The sequence below is a fragment of the Rhinatrema bivittatum genome, chromosome 18 (assembly GCF_901001135.1).
Source record: "Rhinatrema bivittatum chromosome 18, aRhiBiv1.1, whole genome shotgun sequence".
NCBI lineage: Eukaryota > Metazoa > Chordata > Amphibia > Gymnophiona > Rhinatrematidae > Rhinatrema > Rhinatrema bivittatum.
In genome coordinates this window covers 27,684,369-27,705,818 of record NC_042632.1, presented here as the reverse complement: position 1 = coordinate 27,705,818, position 21,450 = coordinate 27,684,369, and the positions used below count along the sequence as shown (strand labels likewise).

The 21,450-nt window shown below is 41.1% G+C and overlaps 1 protein-coding gene across 11 annotated transcripts in view; it reads right to left on the bottom strand.

Moving 5' to 3' along the window:
* The window catches only part of ATP10B (ATPase phospholipid transporting 10B (putative)), a 458,548-nt gene that overhangs the window by 108,921 nt on the left and 328,177 nt on the right, over positions 1-21,450 (bottom strand). For 10 of the 11 annotated variants that reach the window (XR_003853353.1, XM_029583376.1, XM_029583380.1 and 7 more), the window contains one exon: positions 1,272-1,476. Coding sequence is in view for 9 of the 11 variants with exons in the window: in XM_029583376.1 (XP_029439236.1) it covers positions 1,272-1,476 (205 nt within the window). In the remaining 2 variants the exon portion in view is untranslated. Of the gene's footprint in view, positions 1-1,271; positions 1,477-21,450 lie in introns of those variants that run through there. The other variant, XM_029583383.1, reaches the window with a different exon arrangement.

Sequence of the window (21,450 nt, the reverse complement as noted above, 5' to 3'; positions counted from 1 at the left end):
AGTTCAGCTGCTACACCTGAGCCAGCTTTAACGTGCGTCTCATCTGATGTCTGCCACTAGCGTATCCGAGGATATGGAAAAACAAACTTCATCAAAATTAAACTGAAGTTCATACTTCCGATGCAATTAAAGACAGCACGAAGGGGTTAACCTAATCATCCAGTCGATAAGAACAATTTGAGAAATGTCAGCGTGTACACAGGGAGCTCGTTTTCACTGTTTTGCTCTCTTTTCTGATTTGAAATTTTGCTATTTGCCTTTGGAATTATATTAAAACCCTGATGCCACAAGGGGGATGAGGAAGAATGTTTAATTGGTTGCAGTAGCCTGAAATGATGTTCCTTCCACCCCTTCCCCCCCCCCAACTCCATTTGAATATTGTCAGAATAAGGCCAAGAGTCAACACAAATCCCTGCTGAGGCTCTGAAACCTTTCCACATATCATAAAACGCTGAACTCTCAAATCACATTCTGTAAAACCAAGTCCAGTTCTGCGAAAAAGCAATGCAGTGTCATAAAATACATCCTGCAAGGTGTTAAAGACACGCTGCTCTCCAAAATGGGCCACACAAGGTCTTTACTGCTTTGTTCTGGAATACAAAAGAAAGCTACCGCTTTCTTATTGACGATATGATGCCTCACACCACAATCATGCAGGGCTTATCTCGAAAGTGTAATCCTTGACCTAAATGTGAATTTGATATTTTTAGTCCTGTCTTTCAGTACCTGTGAAATTTCCATGACAAATCCACACAGTTAATAATAAGAATCCTGTATTGCACCACACGTGTTCCTTTTATTTATTTATTCCATGTCCTTAGGACAAAGTATTCCTTTTAAGCATGAATGAGTCAGCAGGACAAGACTCAGATCCCAGAAAACAACCCAGTTGCAGGTACCTCTAGTTTTCTACAGATGTTTGACCGAGTTCTAACATATAGTAGGCTGGGAGCTCAATCACTGACCTATCATGCCGTAAGTGTTATCAGAGTTTTCAGAAATTGTTACAGACTTCAGTGGTTTCTACTTTTCCTGAGTCTGAGTTAAGGTTAAAGCAGAAAAAGAAAGATATGGGATATTCAGTTTGAATGGGGAGGAGGGTTTGTGTAGTGAAGAGGCACCTGGTCAGGTTTTAATCAAATTAGACTGGGCCTAATCATCTCAAATATTTGTCATCTTATTGGCATGTTTGACATGCCATTCACTACTCTTATCATTGTTAGATAAAGGTTATATCCCTTAAAAAAGAAGACTGAATCTGTTGTGCTTACTTGATTAGAAAACCCTTTGACCACTTCTCTCTGTTTCAGATTGGTTTCTCCATCCAGGTTTGCAGTCTCTATGTGACAGATGCCATTCTGGTCAGAGGAGTAGAGGAGCAGAACATCAGCCGGGATGATCTCATTGCACTCTAACCTGATAAAGTCTCCCACGCGCACGTCCTTCCAGCACTTCTCCACGTAGTCCTTCTCCGACCTACGAGTAAAGAGAAGCACATGGTTCCGATTAGCCATTCTCGGACATGCAAATGTTTTGTAGAGGGGGTGGGGCCAGCCGTTTTCAGGGTCTCGGACATGACAGCATTCTCAGTTTATTAAAGGACAAAAAGGTGAACAAAATGTTGGAGGTGACACCTTTTTATTGGTCTTACATGATACATTTGAGACTTGAAAGCTATCACCTACAGCTTGTTGACCTTTATTTCAAGGTATGTGAATGGACTATCGCAACTAATCACACTATTGGTTTATTAATGAAATCAGAACTTTTTCCAGTGGATGCAACTGCTATAAATGAAAGTTCCTTCTGGACTTGCTTTTGGCTTTTAGAGGCATATCACTGTTTTATGCTTGGCTCAATCCATAAACTCAATAACTTATTCTTGATACTCTGTGCTATCTGATAGTTTTTAATGTATGTAAATTAGCTTGTAAGAGTTTAAATCAAAAGCTATGCTAATGATTTAAAAAGCTGCAAAACTATGCAAAACAGATCATTACCTACTACCAAAAAAAGTACACACACAAACTGCTTCTCAGATGCATCAATACAAAAATCTTAATTACCGGTACGTCTCAGGGAAGTGAGGTCAAGTTTTTAGGATTCTGTCTATAAGTAAATTATGTGTGCATTTTACCATTTGACCCATTTGCATGTCATTGGCATTGACCATTTGTGCATGCAATAAACATTGCCTTTATGTGCGTTGACAGCTTATAGTGACCTTCAGCACGCTGGCCCCTATGTTTGGGGTCAAACATTGATGAGGAAGGTATTCCCAGATCTGTCCTGGAGACCCCATAGCCAGTGAACTTGTTTATAATTCATCTGCAGTGTAGGCAAATTTCTTCATGAATATTCATTGTCAAAATCCTGAAAACTCTGACGGGCTGTGGGGGTCACCAGGACAGCTTTGGGGAGCCCAGTGCTAAGGTGTGCTTAACATAATATGACGGTGACAATGAGCTCAATGGCCTATACTTAGTAGTGATACACTTGCAGGTGGCTCATGGGAGCCCCTTGTTCCAAGCAGGCTGCCACAGAAGAAACTGCTGCCAGCATCGCGGTTCTGAATGGAGTCCATCTGCTATGTTCTTGACAGCAGTGGCACCACAGCACCAGCAGCCGGACAGCAAATCCAGCAGGGGATGGTCACAGGCAGAAGTGCATGTGCTACGAGTGGGAGGAGGGGGACACAGGAGGGGGAACTGGCAGGGTAGAGCACGTGCAAGAGACAGAGAACAACCATTCTGAGTTCTTCCCAAGGGCTCTGCTGATGTTTTTGGAAAAATAGGCCATGGGCACTGAGGCTGTGTATTTTAAAATAATCGTGGTCTGAGAAGCAAGACCTCATCAACAACCATAAGGTCTGCCCATATCAGCTAACAGAGGTGCTCAGACCCTTTACTGATTTTTTTTTTCTTGTAGCTCTGGAGGGGGAGGAGAAAAGGGGCACAACAACAAACTGAGCAAGAAATAAATAGGAAAAATAGATGGCTAAGGGGGGGTTATGGAGGGGGAAAAGGTGGATAGTTGGCTGGGAGGAGTTATGGATGAGGGAGAGGTCAAGAAAGTGACTGGGAAGAGCTATGGAAGTGGGGGAAGGTGAATAAATGTGAAGAAAATAATACGGAGCAGGGAGAGAGCGAATAAATGACCAGGAAGGGCTTTGGAAGGTGGAGAGATAAAAGCATGAGTGGACGGGGTTTTTGAGAGGGGAATGAATGAATAAGTGACCAGATGAGGCTATAAACAAAGGAGGGGGTGAATAAGTAATGTTGCGGGATTTTGGATGGGGAGAGAGTGTGAATAAATGACCAGGAGGGATTATGGAGAATGAGTGGAAGAGGTTTTGGAGGGAGAAATGAATGAGTAAGTGAACAGGTGGTGTTATAAAAGGGGCTCGCAGGTAGATAAATAAGCTGAAGGAGTTATGGAGGGAGAGAGTAAATGAGCGAGCAGGAATAGCTACGGTGAGGGAGAGGGGACGGATTACATGGAGGAGGTGAGAGGGTAAGCAGACAGCTCTTACTTCATTATGGTTTGTCATCATTTTCGAGCGACATCCCTTTGACAAGAAATTGGCAGCACATCATTGGTACTTAGCAATCGAGGCACAGATGCCTGTCAGTCCTAGCAGGCATCCAGGACAAAGTTAATTGATTTTGTCCAGTGTGACAGGTCAGTGATAAAGCAATGCTTCTTCAAGACTGTAACAGCAGCTTGCTCTTCTGGGCTAGAACTACTGCAGAGACAGGACTGACGGTCAGTTTCTAGCACATCCCTATGCTGACAGCCACTGGAGGTCTTAAATTCACACAACCAGAACAAGGATTTTAAGAAGATCACATGGGCTGGTTTAGAATGAATCTAAAGGCTTTTGTTTTTTTTTTGAAAGGTGAGAGATCCAGCACAGTAGATGGTGGAATGCACTAACAGGACTTTACAAGAAAGATGCAGAACTAGGGATCAGGTTTTATGAGTATGTTAGCAATATTTTTGCATTACCGTGTCACCAGCAACTTTAATACAGCAGAAACAAACTAAATTAATTTTACAGAACACACAACAAGATGATCACTAGCATCAGGCTCCTGTAGGTCATCTCTCCATTCCATGCACAATGGCTTTTTTGTATCTTCCAGAAAACTGTATGTGTATGGGCCTTATTTACTATGAGCCAGATTTTCTAATATGCGCGCGGGCGTAGATTTGTACGCGCAACCTGGCGCACACAAATCTATTCCCGATTTTATAACATGCGCAAGCAGCTGCGTGCATGTTATAAAATCCGGGATCGGCGCGCGCAAGGGGGTGCACATTTGTGCACCCCCTTGCACGCGCCGAACCCTAGGGGAGCCCCGATGGCTTTCCCTGTTCCCTCCGAGGTTGCTCCGAAATTGGAGCGGCCTCGGAGGGAACAGGGAAAGCAGCCTCGGAGGGAACTTTCCTACCGCTCCCCCCCATCTAACCCACTCCCCAGCCCTACCTAAATCCCCCCTCCCACCTTTGTTGTCTTAGTTATGCCTCAGGCAGGCCCCCGGACCGGCGCCCCGCCCACGCCCCCTTCCTGCCCTTTTTCGAAGCCCTGGGACATGCGCGCGTCGCCGAGCCTATGCAAAATAGGTTTGGCGCGCACAGGGGCACTTTCTCAGAGTTATGTGCGTAACCCTTTGAAAATCTGTCCCTAAGCATTTTGCCCACAGACATAAAATAGGAGAAAACGTTTAGTAAATAGGTTCTATATATTTGGTAACTAGACTGATCTTTACCTAATTTTTTTTTATTTTGACCAGATTTTCAATTCAGGGAAAAAGTGATGTTAAGTCCTTGTAATAAAATGATGCCAAACTCACTTTTCAGGTTTTTCTGGTACAGACATGTCAATCAGTTCATAACCCCTGAAAGGATGCTTTAATTCGTGGGTTAAGTGATGGGTTTCCCAACCCTCTCCTGAAGGCAGGTTTTCAGAAAAGTGCCGAAAAGTGGGATATAAATATCAGATAAATAAATAAATACAATGTGATCCAGAATAGAAAATCCATAGAAATGGTCAGATCTGAACAAGACGAGGAAAAGGAGAGGAAACAAAACATGTCTTTGCATATCACATACATCCACTCCTGTTTAATCAATTTGAGACCAGATTAAGGTCTTATCAAAACTTGGGCCAAAAGACCTGAGGGTGGAGTGAGTAAACAGAGCAATCACAGCAAACGGAGCTAAGGTGTGATTTACCAGTTATTTCCAACACTGGTAGCTCAGTCATGCCAAGATTGTGAAATGCTTTTTAAAAGTACTTTAACCTCACTGACTCAACTTTTGCTAGGCTAAACGTACAAGTGTACAGAGCTAAATATAGTCCCAAACACACAGATGGAAAATTCAGCTTTTAAATAATTGTCTTCATAGCACAGCACATCTCAAGTGGAACCTTCATCCCTCAGCAGAGATGAAAAGGCACCCAGATACACAACACCTGGAAAAAACCCTCCAATTACAGATTCAGATACAATAACTTTTAATGAAAGCGTATTTTCTGCTTCTGTGGGTATAACATGCCATGTTTTGGAGCAATCCACCAGCTGATCTTTTAAGACATCTAGGCTGAAGTTCCCTTTTGAGGCAAGGAGTCAAAAACTAATGTTCTGTGCAGGTCTTCCATCCCATTACTGACTAGGCGTGACAGTTTATTTCCTGAGATCATGCGGCGAGCCAAAAGTGTAAAATCTTAAACATCATAAAAGCAAAGCACAAATCATGGAGATGACAGATCAAGGCTTAGTTACTGTGGCTGATATAGAACATAAGAACATAAGAAAATGCCATACTGGGTCAGACCAAGGGTCCATCAAGCCCAGCATCCTGTTTCCAACAGTGGCCAATCCAGGCCATAAGAACCTGGCAAGTACTCAAAAATTAAGTCTATTCCATGTTACTGTTGCTAGTAAAAGCAGTGGCTATTTTCTAAGTAAACTTAATTAATAGCAGTTAATGGACTTCTCCTCCAAGAACTTATCCAATCCTTTTTTAAATACAGCTATACTAACTGCATTAACCACATCTTCTGGCAACAAATTCCAGAGTTTAATTGTGCGTTGAGTGAAAAAGAACTTTCTCAGATTAGTTTTAAATGTGCCACATGCTAATTTCATGGAGTGCCCCCTAGTCTTTCTATTATCTGAAAGGGTAAATAACCGATTCACATCTACCCGTTCTAGACCTCTCATGATTTTAAACACCTCTATCATATCCTCCATCAGCCGTCTCTTCTCCAAGCTGAACAGTCCTAACCTCTTTAGTCTTTCCTCATAGGGGAGCTGTTCCATTCCCCTTATCATTTTGGTAGCCCTTCTCTGTACCTTCTCCATCGCAATTATATCTTTTTTGAGATGCGGCGACCAGAATTGTACACAGTATTCAAGGTGCGGTCTCACCATGGAGCGATACAGAGGCATTATGACATTTTCTGTTTTATTCACCATTCCCTTTCTAATAATTCCCAACATTCTGTTTGCCGCAGCAGACTGAACCAACGATTTCAATGTGTTATCCACTATGACGCCTAGATCTCTGTCTTGGGTGGTAGCTCCTAATATGGAACCCAACATTGTGTAACTATAGCATGGGTTATTTTTCCCTATATGCATCACCTTGCACTTATCCACATTAAATTTCATCTGCCATTTGGATGCCCAATTTTCCAGTCTCACAAGGTCTTCCTGGAATTTATCACAATCTGTTTGTGATTTAACTACTCTGAACAATTTTGTGTCATCTGCAAATTTGATTACCTCACTCGTCGTATTTCTTTCCAGATCATTTATAAATATATTGAAAAGTAAGGGTCCCAATACAGATCCCTGAGGCACTCCACTGTCCACTCCCTTCCACTGAGAAAATTGCCCATTTAATCCTACTCTCTGTTTCCTGTCTTTTAGCCAGTTTGCAATCCACGAAAGGACATCGCCACCTATCCCATGACTTTTTACTTTTCCTAGAAGCCTCTCATGAGGAACTTTGTCAAACGCCTTCTGAAAATCCAAGTACACTACATCTACCGGTTCACCTTTATCCACATGTTTATTAACTCCTTCAAAAAAAGTGAAGCAGATTTGTGAGGCAAGACTTGCCTTGGGTAAAGCCATGCTGACTTTGTTCCATTAAACCATGTCTTTCTATATGTTCTGTGATTTTGATGTTTAGAACACTTTCCACTATTTTTCCTGGCACTGAAGTCAGGCTAACCGGTCTGTAGTTTCCCGGATCACCCCTGGAGCCCTTTTTAAATATTGGGGTTACATTTGCTATCCTCCAGCCTTCAGGTACAAGGGGAAAGTACTTTAATAGTTGAGGTGGATTCATGTTTACCTTTTTACATTTTTTTACATGATTGATTAGTTTCTTAAACAATAGAAACTTCATGGAACACTTTAAATCATTGCAGAATCTTTTTGGAATAGTCAAGGGCCCTCATTAGGCATGTCTACTAAAGTCATGCTTAGATGATGCAAGTTTTCTACCATATACAGTATACATATTATTCATGGATATCAATCTAAAGGCCTGATTTACTAAGAGTTTTCTCCCATGCTGTGTCTCTGGGAAAAATGCTTAGAATAATGAGGCCCTAAGTTCACTACCCAAATCTTTGTAGATAGGGGCCCCATCTATGGGGCCAGCCCAAAGAATGTGCTGTATATGAGCTCCTGTATGACAACATTTGTTTTGTTGGGTCAAAGAAAGATATCACAACTTACAAAGATTCAGATGGACCAACAGATGCTCTACATGAGCTTTCAATTTGGGCATCTGAAGGTGGGACCTATATGGCTCTAATACTCATATACTGCAATATATTTTTTTTTACTACTCCAATATATTAAAAAGATTCCAGTGTTCTTCAGTCCCAATATGGCTGCTGGAACTCTGTTTATACTATAAGTTTTGCTGTAATATTTTCATCAGCCACATATGGAAAAAGTCATATCCTTCCTGGTATATACTTATTTTCTGCTTGAGACTCACAGAATAAAATCATGTGATAACCTGGAAAATATCTACTGCTCATCTCACTAGAAGTAACCAGTCCTAAAGTCCCGACTCTTGATCCATTTTTGCCAATGGGACTGGGGCGAGAAAAATTCTGTTCTTACAAGGAGGCAATGGTGGTTGCTATAAGCCTTTTTGATTAATGGCTTTTGATTAATCAAAAGGTCAAAATATTGTTCTTGCACTACATTGGAACGCTGAACATTTCATTTAACGCCATTTGCATTTGTCTATAATAACTTACCTTACACATTGCTTTGTTTCAGAGATATGTTCTAGTGTCTAAAAGGCCAATTACATTGTATTAAGCTACACAACTCTGGAACTTACATAGCACCTACTTCTGCTTTCGTAAACAATGAGGTTAAAGGATCAGTCCATATTAAGGAGACATCAGGCATATTTAAAGTTTTTAACTGGAACACGTCTTACACTGTCAGCAGTTCTGGCTAGTCCTGGCATCCAGCCTTCATTTTATTTTAATCTAATAAGAGGCTCAGCTAATGCAGAGTGCTTCCTTAATTGCTCCTAAGGCAATATTTAGTGTACCTCTTATATCACTAATGACGATGTTCACTGGAACAGGAGAAAACTGTTTGCAAAAATATTCAGTTTGCTTCACACATTTATATTGCAAGACATCGAAGTTCTGTTCCGAAGCTCAGTTTGGGCAGGTCACGTCAGTCGCTAAACTCTGAAATATTGGTACAGTAGAAGGAAACAGATGGGTGTGGGGCCGAGTATTGAAAAGGACGAAGCAATCACTATAAGTAAGATAGAATCAGAATGAGAATGAGCAGTACAACTGGCTGCCAAGTCATCTGGATACCAGCAGCCTACGTTTACTGCACTGGCAATATCTACTCTTCAGCTGTCTATAGTTAGCAGGCAGAGATGCCCTTTGTCCTCCACAGGCAGACTTATCTCACCTTTTATTATTCTTCATTCTTTACATCAGGAACAAGTAAACTCAGAATGGAAAACTGACAGGGACAGAAAGGCTTCAGTCAAGATATTAAAATCAACCTTATTAGAGTTTCACGATTACACATTGATCCATTTCTAATCAGCTTGGATCTGCTTATATCTTGCTTAATATTCCTAACAACGTCATACTTCACTTGTAGATTGTTGGTTTCTTCCTATCCATGGGTGCCAAACATTTCTCTGTTTTAGTTCAGTTTTGTCTAGACGCTTTTAGGAACTTGACACTACCCTTTGGTTATTTACATATGATCTGATATGCAAATTAAAGTGAAAGAACTGAAGGCCAAATCTTTGCATTTTCAAGTTCCTTAGCCTGCTTCTTAGCTTTACCTCACATTTAGTTTATCACTGTAAATTAGAGATGTGAATCGGAACCAGAATCGGATCCGATTTCAGTTCCGATTCACATCTCTACTGTAAATTGGTTTTACTATGTTACTTCTGAAAGTTGGCTTTTTCACCATGAATTACTGTCCCAAATGACTGTCCCATATTTGAGACCTTGCTAAAAATTTGTTACAACATGCATTAAAAGCACGACAATTACGTTTTCTCCCTTGAGAATATTTTATAACCAATGCCACTTTTCTTCTTAGATTTTCGCTCAAAGGTGCATATCATCAGTAGCCCACTGCGAATTATCAAAACAAATGTATTGGAAATCAACTTTTAGCTTCATATAAGCTCACTATGGGGTAGATTTTCAGACCTGCGTGCGCTACCCGGCGCGCACACATGGACATGTGATTTTATAACATGCGCGCATGTTATAAAGTTGGAGGTTGGCACGCGCAAGAGGGTGCACATTAGTGCAACTTACACGCACCGACACCTGCGGCCTTCCCCTGTTCCCTCCCAGGCTGCTCCAATTTCAGAGCGGCCTGGGAGGGAGCTTCCCAACCCCCTAAACTAACCTCCCTTCCCCCTTACCTACCCCCCAGCCCTAAACTAACCCCCCCCCCAAATTTTTGTTATACTGTTGCGCCTGTCGGCAGCCTGCCAGCACGTGATTCTCCAGCACAGCGGCAAATGGCCACTGTGCCGGGAGCCTCTGACCCCGCCCCTTTTCCGAAGCCCCGGGACTTACTCGCGTCCCGGGGCTTTACACACGTGGCTGGGCCTTTTTAAAATAGGCACAGCGCGTGTAGGGCTTTTAAAATCCGGGCCTATGTTTTTCCGTTTTCAGAAAAGAAAATTTCTTATGACTTTATCTATTTTATGTGATGTCAATTACTTACTAGTGATAAAACAAACTCTCCTCAGAATTTACCTGAGAATCGCTGCAATGAAATAGCACAGTTTTTAAAGATAAAATTGAGAATTTAAGAACCAAAATCCCGAACACAACTAAACAAGAGGTTACAATGTGTACCAGGGATGTTTACACAATGGTCTTCGTTTGCTGAGGTGTCAAATATAGAAGTGGAGATCATGTTAAAGTTAAATCGACACCTTACCTATAATGGATTTAAAAAAATTAGCTAATATAGCTGCCCGAACACTAACAAAGATTATAAACTTATCTCTAGAGGAAGGATCACTGCCTGATATCCTGAAAGGGGCAATAATTAAACCGATCATAAAGAAAAAAAACCTGGACCCCCAAGGCCTGAATAACTATAGACCAGTATCGAATTTACCATTAATTGTGAAACTAATAGAAAAAACAGTCCAAAAACAATTATCAGAACACCTAGAAAGCAACAATATACTATATCCTTCACAACATGGCTTCCGCAAAGATTATAGCTCTGAAACATTACTACTTTCACTGTCGGATAATATTTGAAGAGGTTTTGACAGTGGAACACATTACATTCTTGTTTTATTAGACCAGCATTCGACACTGTGAACCATGAAATACTGATCAAAAGACTGGAAGAAACAGGTCTGCATAGTAACACAATTGCCTGGTTCAAGTCATATTAAAATAATAGATTTTTTCAGGTGCAAATTAAAAACACAATGTCAGAGAAAGTACATTTACAAACAGGAGTACCACAGGTGTCGGCATTGTCTGTGACACTTTTTAATATTTATCTTTTACCGTTATGCCATCTACTTGCAGGTCTTGGAATCGTACATTATATATATGCAGATGACATACAGCTAATTTTACCCATTGACGACACAAATGAAAAAACAATAAACTTAGCCAATATTTATCTGGACATAAACAGCTATTAAATCAAATGGAGCTAGTGATAAATATTGAAAAAACAGAATTCTTGCACTTGGAATGAAAAATAAAAATCTAATTCAAACACCAACAATGCTTAAAAATAATCAAACAGTGGAATTAGCTGAGAAGGTGCGTAACCTAGGCGTAATAATAGACCCAGAACTGAACCTTAAAAAACATATCGCTGAAAGTAAAAGAAGGATACACTAAATTAATGGTTCTAAGGAAGTTAAAACCTTTATTAACACTATCAAATTTTTGAACAGTTTTACAAGCACTAATATTTGCAAGCACTGATTATTGCAGTGCTCTGTTACTAGGATTACCATATGCAACTATAAGACCGCTTCAAATATTGCAAAATTCTGCCACAAGAATACTTACAGGTAAAAGGAAAAGAGACCACATTACTGAAACACTAGCAGAATTACACTGGTTACCTATAGAACAAAGAGTGCAATATAAAGCACTATGCACAATACATAAATTAATTCATGATGAAAAAACGGAATGGCTGAACACAACACTGTGTGGATGAACAAAAGGATAGATGCCTGTAGTCTCTGGCCGAGTTTCGCTGTTTTAAAAACGGCGAAACTCGGCCAGAGTCGGGCTCCCCTTGTGTCTCCACTTCAATAAAGAAATTGCAAAAGACTACAGGCATCTATCCTTTTGTTCATCCTGACGGCTTTTATAGATCGCCTTCCTTTGTGCTTTTTGGGTCCACAACACTGCGTGTACATGTACCACACAGAAATCTGAGGTCAGCTAATAAGGCACTACTGACTGTTCCATCTGTTAAGATAGCACGACTTACACAAGTGAGGGAGGAGCACTGTCTTTGGCAGGACCCATCTTGTGGAATCCAATGCCTTTTGAGATAAGACTGCAGAGAAATTTAAACTATTTAAAGGAAGTTTAAAAACGTGGCTTTTTAAACAGGCTTTTTATAAAGAGAACGGAGAAAGTAAATAAGCTCGTAAACTCAGCACTCAGTATTTTTTCTTTTTTACTATGTTCTTATTGGATACATCTTAGAATGATAACTTTATATAGAACATGAATTGCAAGAGAGACTTTTATCCTACATGTAAACGAAATTCAGCAAATAGTTTTATATTAGATTACACTCTGTAACCGATCATTGTTGGCACTTCTATAACGTTTTATCTATTTTAAATATTTAATGTTACTTTATGTGCCTTTTTGTAAAGGCACATAAAGTAACAAAGTTGTGATGGTAAATAACTTAACGATGGTATAGAAAAGATTTTAAATAAATAAATAATAAATAAATATTTTAAGATTTTATTATGTATGTTTTATTGTTAGCCGCCTAGGGTCTTTGTGCATAGGCAGCATGTAATTAAAAGAACCTTTTACCTGTTCCCATAAAAGATCTGTGTAAAATTTTATGGTGAAAGTTTGAGCACGGTGGCGAGTTTCTCGACATACGATGCATTAAATGAAAAATCTAATTTTGTCACAAGTGCATTAAAAAAGAAGAATCTCCTGCTTGTGACTAAATTGTAATTTGCCATAAATAGGAGAAATAAAATCTCAGTAATGGAATAAATAACTGCATCCAGGACTCATTTTTGACTGCTTTAGAAAATATATGGGTAGACGGAAAGTGAAAAGTGAGAGAGAGCAAAAGACCTTGATCATGTTCTCTTTCCAGCAAACTCTCTTATGCCCAGGAGTCCCTAACACCTCTGAAGTGGTAAACAATTACAAGTCAGGGAATGATGGGAAGAGCAAAATAGATGTGAGATATAGTTCAATTCAATGCTGAAGTGGGTTTCAGGGAAAGCCAAATTTGAAAAAATATCTGCAGATTTTGCCGAGATCCAGGTAAAAATCAGGATGGCTTTTATTTTTATATGGGTCTTGGCAGAAAGCAGGTCTGTTAATCTGAGGCAGATTTTGTATGGATCCACTGCAAATTTTCCTAGTTAACTGCCGTTTCTTAAAAAGCAAAAAAGGTGTTGCGACTACTGTGGATAACCTGTGGATTTTGCACGGATCTGTCAAAAAGAGTTTGGAATTTTTTTTTTTTTAATGAAGTTTGCATATCTCTAGAAAACAAGACCAGATGGGTCACCTTGACATTCCCAGTTAATTTAACTTCAACCACATCTTTCCTGAAGTGGAATCATTAGCAAAGATCATCCCAGTATTAACTTCTCCATAGAACAATAAGATTTGTCCTCCAAGCAATGCCAGATTTTAATTGTCATGAGTAGAAGTACTGGTTTTAAGTGCTGGGAATCCTTATATTTGCTCCAGAGTAAACAGCCTATCAAGGAAATATTTTCCTTCTTTTTCATTTTTCGGTGTTGTTTATAGTAAGTTTAGTGGGGCCTGTCCTCTTGAGACTTCAGACTGAAGCCAGCAGAGGAGGAGGCAGATTCAGGTAAGAAGCTCGAGTGATCTCTCCCTCCTGATTGTTGAAGGGAGGAGGGAGACGATCAGGTTAGGTGGGTTGGGGGAAGGAGGATTGCTCTGGGAATGAAGGATCATAAGTGTATGTGTGTGTGGGGTGGGATAAGAAAGGAAGGGATTAGAGGGGCCTTGGACAGGCTGCTTCATCCCAGACTCCATGCTCCTCTAGGTTGTTCCTGCGGGCAGCAGGGAAACTGAAGGGTGGAGGGGGGGGGGGGGAGAGAGAGAACACTGGGTGCAGGATGCCAGCATAGGCAGCCGTGGGTGTCACTATGGCAATCAGGCCCTCCCTCCTTCCTCTGGGCTGGTACTTATGCCAGCGCCTTGAGTTGTGGGCTTGGGTCTCCTGTGCTTCAGAACGCTTCTGTCTATTTCCTACCTGGAGTTGGGGAAACACCTTTCAAGAGATGGTGTACGGAGGGCCTCCAGTTCCTTTATCAGCTGCATGACCCAATAACTGGGACCCTATACAGTTTTGCTGATCTACAAACACAATTTCGTATCCCTCATACCGATTTTTATGCTTTTTTACAAATCAGACATTTTATGCAGTCCTGTCCAGGGCACTGGGGTAATCCTCAATGTACCACTCTCTTACAACACCTTCTTCATTCAGGGCCGCAAAAACCTCCTAAGGTATCAGCTTTCTATAAAGAATTGATTCAACCAAGAGTGAAGGGGCATCTACAACTATTGTATCAGAAATGGTCCACTTGGACAGAGTTGGAACTTACTTATGAAGATTTTTTGAAATGTTTTGAAGCCATTCCCGACATCTCCATTAACGAGGATATGCGGGAGACCCAATATAAATTTTTATGGCAAGGGTATATATCCCCTACTCAAGCATTTAAGGCTCAACTCTGTGATTCCCCTATGTGTAAAAAATGTGGCCTCTCCCCAGGTACCTTCACACATGTTTTTTGGACATGCCCACAAGTCCAATCTTTGTGGCAGGAGATCAGTTTGTTTTGTACACGACTTTGGCACTGCCAATTTCCACTATCACCTAACTTTTGGTTATTTGGGGTTATACAACGAGATCTTCTGCCCGGTCCAAGGAGACCTTTTTTAAAGGCTTTTCTGCTTAAGGCGGCTCTCATAGGCAAGAAAGTGATACTTACTAAGTGGTTGGACACCGCAGGCCCTACCTGGGATATGTGGTTTAAAATGCTCCTCAGACTCTTTACCCACAAAATGTATATTAGTACTCACCAGTCCTCAGCTCGCTCCTCGGACACTGCACAAGTCTGGGCACCCTTTCTCACATACTTACAACCTAAACCAGTGTAATATGCCGGGTTGTTGGAGGTGCCCTGTGTTGGTCATTACCGATAGCCCTTGTGATTCTGACAATTGTACACCCAAGCGGGAGGGGGGGGGAGGGAGGGGTAGGGGGGGGAGGGATAGAGGTGAAGAAGGTAGGGTTGGGGGATGGAGGGGGGGGGTTTGTTGGTTTTGTTGGCGTTGGGAACGTTTGTTCGTTCAGTATTGCACCTCTCAGTATGTTATAGTTATCTTCTTGGTAAATGTAAAATAGCACTACTGTACTGTACTTGCATCTTTTTTCCTGTACACGATATGGCGTTTGGTTTCGGGTTCTTATAATGTTGATTCATGTTGTACAACAAAGTATGCTCTGTACTTATTCTCAACTGATGTATGTTACTGGCCCCCACTTTGGGGATCTGTGAAAAACCCAATAAATAGAGTTATAAAAAAAAAGAACGCTTCTGTCTCTCTGCGCTGGCTCTCCACACTTGGGGAACTCTGAGAAAGCTTTGGCTCGCCTACTGGGAGACGGAAGGACCACAGGTCCCAGAGACAGACATAATGGTTTCTTAGCAGCTGTGCCTATACTTAAAATTCAGCCCTTGGGGGACCCCATTAAAGGCAGTTTTGGGCAGCTGCACATCCCCATACAGACGCATTTGCAGAGAGCATCTCTGCCACGAACACACACAAATATGCGTGCAAACAAATTCCAGTACACACAAAGCATCTATTTCACACCCACACCCACATACAAGCTGGAGTGAAAGATTTTGGAAATTTGCACTCGGTGTAAAATGCCTTTGGAAATTGTCTGAATACACCTTCTATTTATCTTCCTTCCGACAAGAAAAACACTCACCCATATCTGTTTTGAGTATTTCCCAAAGCCAATGACAACCCACGCATACACAGCTGACCTGCCCATGCAAAGCCACCTCCTTCTGTGCTTAGAGAAAGATTTAAAGACTTTGTCGGTTTAATCGCTTCCGTCTTCTGTTAACATGAATTTTGGAGGCCTGACTAATGCTATTAATATAGTTCAGAAAATGGCTTCCCAATAGTTATGTAGTCAGTTAAGTTCAAAGCCCAGAGATCCATGAAATCAGGCCTTTTTCCGATTGCCTAACAGCTCTCTATGGGATAATCAAAAGAAGCTGGAGTCAATTCTATAATAAAGACAAAAATTCCTTCCCAACACCAAATATGGCGATTGCCTCAACACCACCAGATTAACACTTTTCCTTAAAGTTGAGTTACATCATCTTACTCACCAATATCTTTTTTCCTCTAAAAACATATTCAATTTACCTCTGGATTGATTTAATATTGCTGTTGGTAAAAAAACATTTTAGCACGCTGAGTAAAAGAATTCCTTCCTTTCTTTGAAGGAAAATCCATTACTGCTTAACCTTAGAGGGCCTCGCCTTTGATTTGTTTATTGCTACTTCAGATAAAAAAAAAAAAATCATCTGCTAGATTCCTGAAGGGTAGGTTGATTGAATTATACTCTACAAATATATCTTCCCTTAAAAGACTTGTTTTCTAAATGTAAATAGCCTCATTTGGGACAATTTTTCTTTATGTGGGCGGCCATTTTATTGTGTAATATGCATGCATTAGAAAACTTGTTCTATTCAGTTTGTCGTAAGATACTTCACTCATTCTTAGCTGGAAAGTACAATTTAATTTTTCCTGTCAGCTATATAGCACCCTGTGCTATAACGTAAAGACAGCTTCAGAAAAGGACAGGCTTAAAAACTGATCTGTCGAGCACGAAGGTAAATAAACCACTGGAAAAATATTGCAGCAGGAATTAAGAATTCAGTTCATCAAAAGATGCCATACATTCCAAGTCCCTAAGACTTGTTTTTCTTTCTTAAAATGCAATCAGACCAGGCAGCTATGCATCACTGTCACTCTGTAGCACATTAGAGACCGGAAAAGCCCTTGAACCAGACTACCAGGTTGCTGTTCCTGATCTATCCATAATAAGATTTAAAAAACCTGCCTAGGCCATAATACACAGAAAAGGGTAGTTTAAAAAACATTTTACATGAGTAAGCAAGTGTTTATCTGCATAAAAAGCTCGTTTAAAAACTGCTCTCCATGCAGTGCAGGTAAAATAACTTGCACTGTTCACAGCCTGCAGGGAAAAGGAGGCAGGGGTAGGTTGGGAGGGTGAATGTATATGCTGGGATTTCATTTGGGATTTCCACCTTGCACTTTCTATATGTACCTACATTCCCCTGCCGGCCTGAATAATCAAAGGGAAACCCTGCGTTGAGTTTCCCTTTGAAAATTAGCTTGCAAGCTTCATGGGTTCAATGCATCCCCAGGCCCATAAGCCCCACCATGGGCAGTATCAAAATTGCCCCCATAAAGGCAGCATAGTAAATGATTGTTTAACATAATTTTATGGCCCTTGTAATTTGTACGGTATTATAACCTAGCGAGCAACCTTCAGTTTGAAACAAGCAATCGCCGAAAGAGCAGCAGTGGCTGAAAATTCCAGTAGGTTGGCCTTGCAGAACTGCTGTGTGACATCAAGGTGATAAAAACCAGTGCTGCTATCTCATTCGATTTGCAAGAAGGCTCAGTCAACACATCTGCCATAAAGCATCCATAACTTCGTAGGCGGAGTGAGTGTCCTTCAAGGTATGTGGCAATAATGCTTCATTCTAGTCTGGCAGGGAGTAAAGAATCCTGTAGCACCACTTCTGCTACCTGTCGGCTATGGAACACCTTGAAGGTGAGTGTCACCACAAAAGTGGATGCCTCTTCCTCTCTCACTTAAACAGTAAACAAAAATCCCATTTTCTTATTTCAGTTAATGCGGTTATCGGGTGGGGTGACATGGAAAGGATATGGTTTCATTTCTGATGTAGGATAATAAACATATGACAAATCTCATGTGTTGACTAATTAAAATTGTTCCTCTAATTATAATGCTAGTAAAAAAAAAAAAGTCACAGTAAACTAAACAGTAAAGGTATGTTGCTTCTATGACTGATGCGGTGTCTCCATAAATCTTATCTGTAGCTAAGGAAAAGTCAGAGTAAAACAAACTGAAAAAAAGACTGTGAGGTAAAAAGGTGAAGAGATGAAGGAAAAGGGGCTGGAATAATAAATAGAAAAAGCTGATATTTTGCTTGAATTTTTTTACCATATTTTTGTTACGCTATATTTTGATTTTATGTTATTGCTTGATGTTTTGATATGACTGTTCCATGCTTGGGGCATCTTCGGAGAAGCATATTATATGCAGGGCTGGCTAGGCCACCCTATAGAGAAATAGTTGAAAACATCTAGCAAAGGGAAGCTCCATGAGTAGTATGGCTGTGATGTTAAGGGTCCATCCCCTAAAGCAGGGATTCTCAACCTTGTCCTGAGGTCACACCTAGCCAGTTGAACATAAGAACATAAGAAATTGCCATGCTGGGTCAGACCAAGGGTCCATCAAGCCCAGCATCCCGTTTCCAACAGAGGCCAAACCAGGCCACAAGAACCTGGCAATTACCCAAACACTAAGAAGATCCCATGCTACTGATGCAATTAATAGCAATGGCTATTCCCTAAGTAAACTTGATTAATAGCAGGTAATGGACTTCTCCTCCAAGAACTTATCCAAACCTTTTTTGAACCCAGCTACACTAACTGCACTAACCACATCCTCTGGCAACAAATTCCAGAGCTTTATTGTGTGTTGAGTGAAAAAGAATTTTCTCTGATTAGTCTTGGGTTTTTATGAAATGCACAATCAATATGCACGCAATAGATCTCCAGGCACTGCCTCCATTGCATGCAAGTCTATCTCATACATATTCATTGTGGATATCCTGAAAACCTGACTGGTTAGATGTGTCCCGAAGACTGGGTTGAGAACCCCTGCCCTAAAGAGTGGGTCAGTAGTCAGAGATCATATAGGTCAGGGGTGGCCAACTCTGATCCTTGAGAGCCACAAACAGGCCAAGTTTTCAGGAAATCCACAATGAATCTGGATGAGACAGATTTGCGCACAATGGAGGCAGTGCCTGCAAATCTATTGCATCCATATTGATTATCGATATCCTGAAAACCTGGCCTGTTTGTGGCTCTTGAGGACTGCAGTTGGCCACCCTTGATATAGGTGACTTAATGAGTCACGGTGCAGAATTTGTCCAGGAAGCATAGGAGAGGAAGCCAAGGGCTATTCTCTTCAGGGATCTAAGGAGGGAAATAGTTGTATTTCTCATCCATCAGGAGAGAGCACTTGTGAGGAGTGCAAATCCCAGGTCTCGGGGAAACTTTAATTTGAATGAGTAGAAGCTGTGGACTTTCTTGTTTCCTACTGGGGCTTCTGGAGGAGTTGGAGCTTTGTGGAGAGCAAGTAGAAGGTCCTAGCCTTTACGCATCTACTCAACATGTTCAGGAAGCTGACTTCTGTATTTCTGAGCCGTTTTCTGCACTCTGAACTGTTGGACTGTCTATTTTTACCTTCATTAAAATTGTTTTGGAACACAACCCTCGGAATGTCAACTGTCTGTTTAGTGACAGAGTGTGATTTTCCTAGGCCTTGTGGGTTAGATTGTCCCCCATTTGCAGAACTTCGGTTTCTAGACTCTATGCCCAAGAATGGAAAATGTTCAGCAGCCTCTGAAGGTGGCTCCTTGTGAAAGGCTGGGGAGGAGGTTACATGTAAACTGGTAACTGGTAAAAGGTATTATTGAAGTCCAAGGGGAAGAAAACATTAGGGATTATCAGAAAACCGAGTACTGGGGCCAGATTCAAACTTTCAGGCAGCTTCATTGGGATTTGTTTTTTCCAGATTAAGTATGCCAGATCAACCACCACTTGGACTGGCCAAGTTAAGCTTTTGTGGCACATTTGCAAATAAATAAATATGTGGACATATAAACCATTTAATCAGGTAATTAGACTGAACGAACCGAGGCAGGGACAATTTTCCCAGTGGTGAGCAAATGTCTTATTGCTGTTTCTCATGGGGTAGGTTTTAACCACTGCTGCAGATAATTTTCAAATGATCCTGGCTGAGGCCTGGCAAGGAGGTCACCACTGAGAATGAATTCTTGTTCCTCAGGCAGCCCTGGGTTTCTCCTGATGTCTGAGCCCAAGGCAGCAAGCATTTAGGGGCAGCAGGCAGGCTGCCTTCCAGTTCTGCTGAAGCTCATTCAGCAGAGAACAGCTCTCCGTCTCCCTGAAACAGATCCTTGCAGGAGGCAGGGGATGAAAGCAGCAAAAGTGCCGAGGGGCGTCAAAATACCTGAATCTGTCCTTGGGAAGGGTCCTGAAGATACAATGACTCTGCTGCCTCCTCTTGCTTCATAATATGTCTGTGTCCTGTCAGTCCCACCAGGCAGGCTGCCTTGTTTTCCCTGCCTCCACATCCTAATATCCTGGTGCCTGTTATTCCATATTGGTGGTAATACAGGTAGCAATATACGGCCATATAGGTGTATATAAGCACAATAAGACATCCGTATATTATCTACAGTATGTACAATGGAGATAAAAATGCTTTATGTATGACCAACATACTGAAGGCGTTCTCTGTTTGTCTAGTACAGTGTTTCAAAATTGACATTTGTGACTATTGCAGTTGTGATGCTATCAAGGGTCAAACCCAGAGCCCATCAGGCCGTGGGGCAATGGTTTGATCTAAAATAAGTGGGCCTTTACCACTGTGGGTCCAAACTGACTCCAGAACTGTACAGTTTGGCATTCAATTCAAATTGATGGTTTGGGATACTCTTACAGGGCACTTCCATCGCAGCCTGAGAAGCTTTTTAAGTGTTTCGCAGGGGTGTTTCCTTTTTATCTCATGTCGTTTTTAAATGTATTTGGTTTGGTTTGGTTTATTAAACACAAGCAAAATGAAAGAAATGACCTAAAATGCAATTTCATTCATTTTTCTGTCCTTTCATGAAAAAAAAAACACGACATGGCAGATTGACATTTCCTCTGTCTTTTTTAATGGTTGCACATACAAGGTGTTTTGCCACCTTTAATGTTTCTGGAGTAGAACGTTAAACTGTATCCTTCTATCCTTTTAATTTCTCTGAATCCGGTCAGATATGTCTCAAAATAGATTTCCAGTCCCTGGCTTTCTCCTGCAGGACATAATGGCTCTGTTGGGCTATTGGCCACTTTTCTACTTTTTTTGGTCAATGAGGTGGCCCCATCAGTTGACACGCAAGGAGGAGAGAAAGATCCAGAGCAGATACATGCTGTAGGCCATCACCGACACTTTGCATAGAGTAATTGAACTGGTATGAGTTTTAAACCTGGTCATTACTGAGTGAATGCACTTACAGTTTTTCTACACAGACTTCCAGTGTTTCAAGTCTTGCTATACAATATGGCATCTTAAAAAAAAAAATACAGTAGCAGGAAAATAAAATAACGTGCCCTTTTATGTTCTAATGTTACCAGCTAACAATACCTGTGTCAAACAGTATGAACAGCATATAAAGAAGTCTGAAATCCCAGCTCTGTAATTACATTCTATGAAT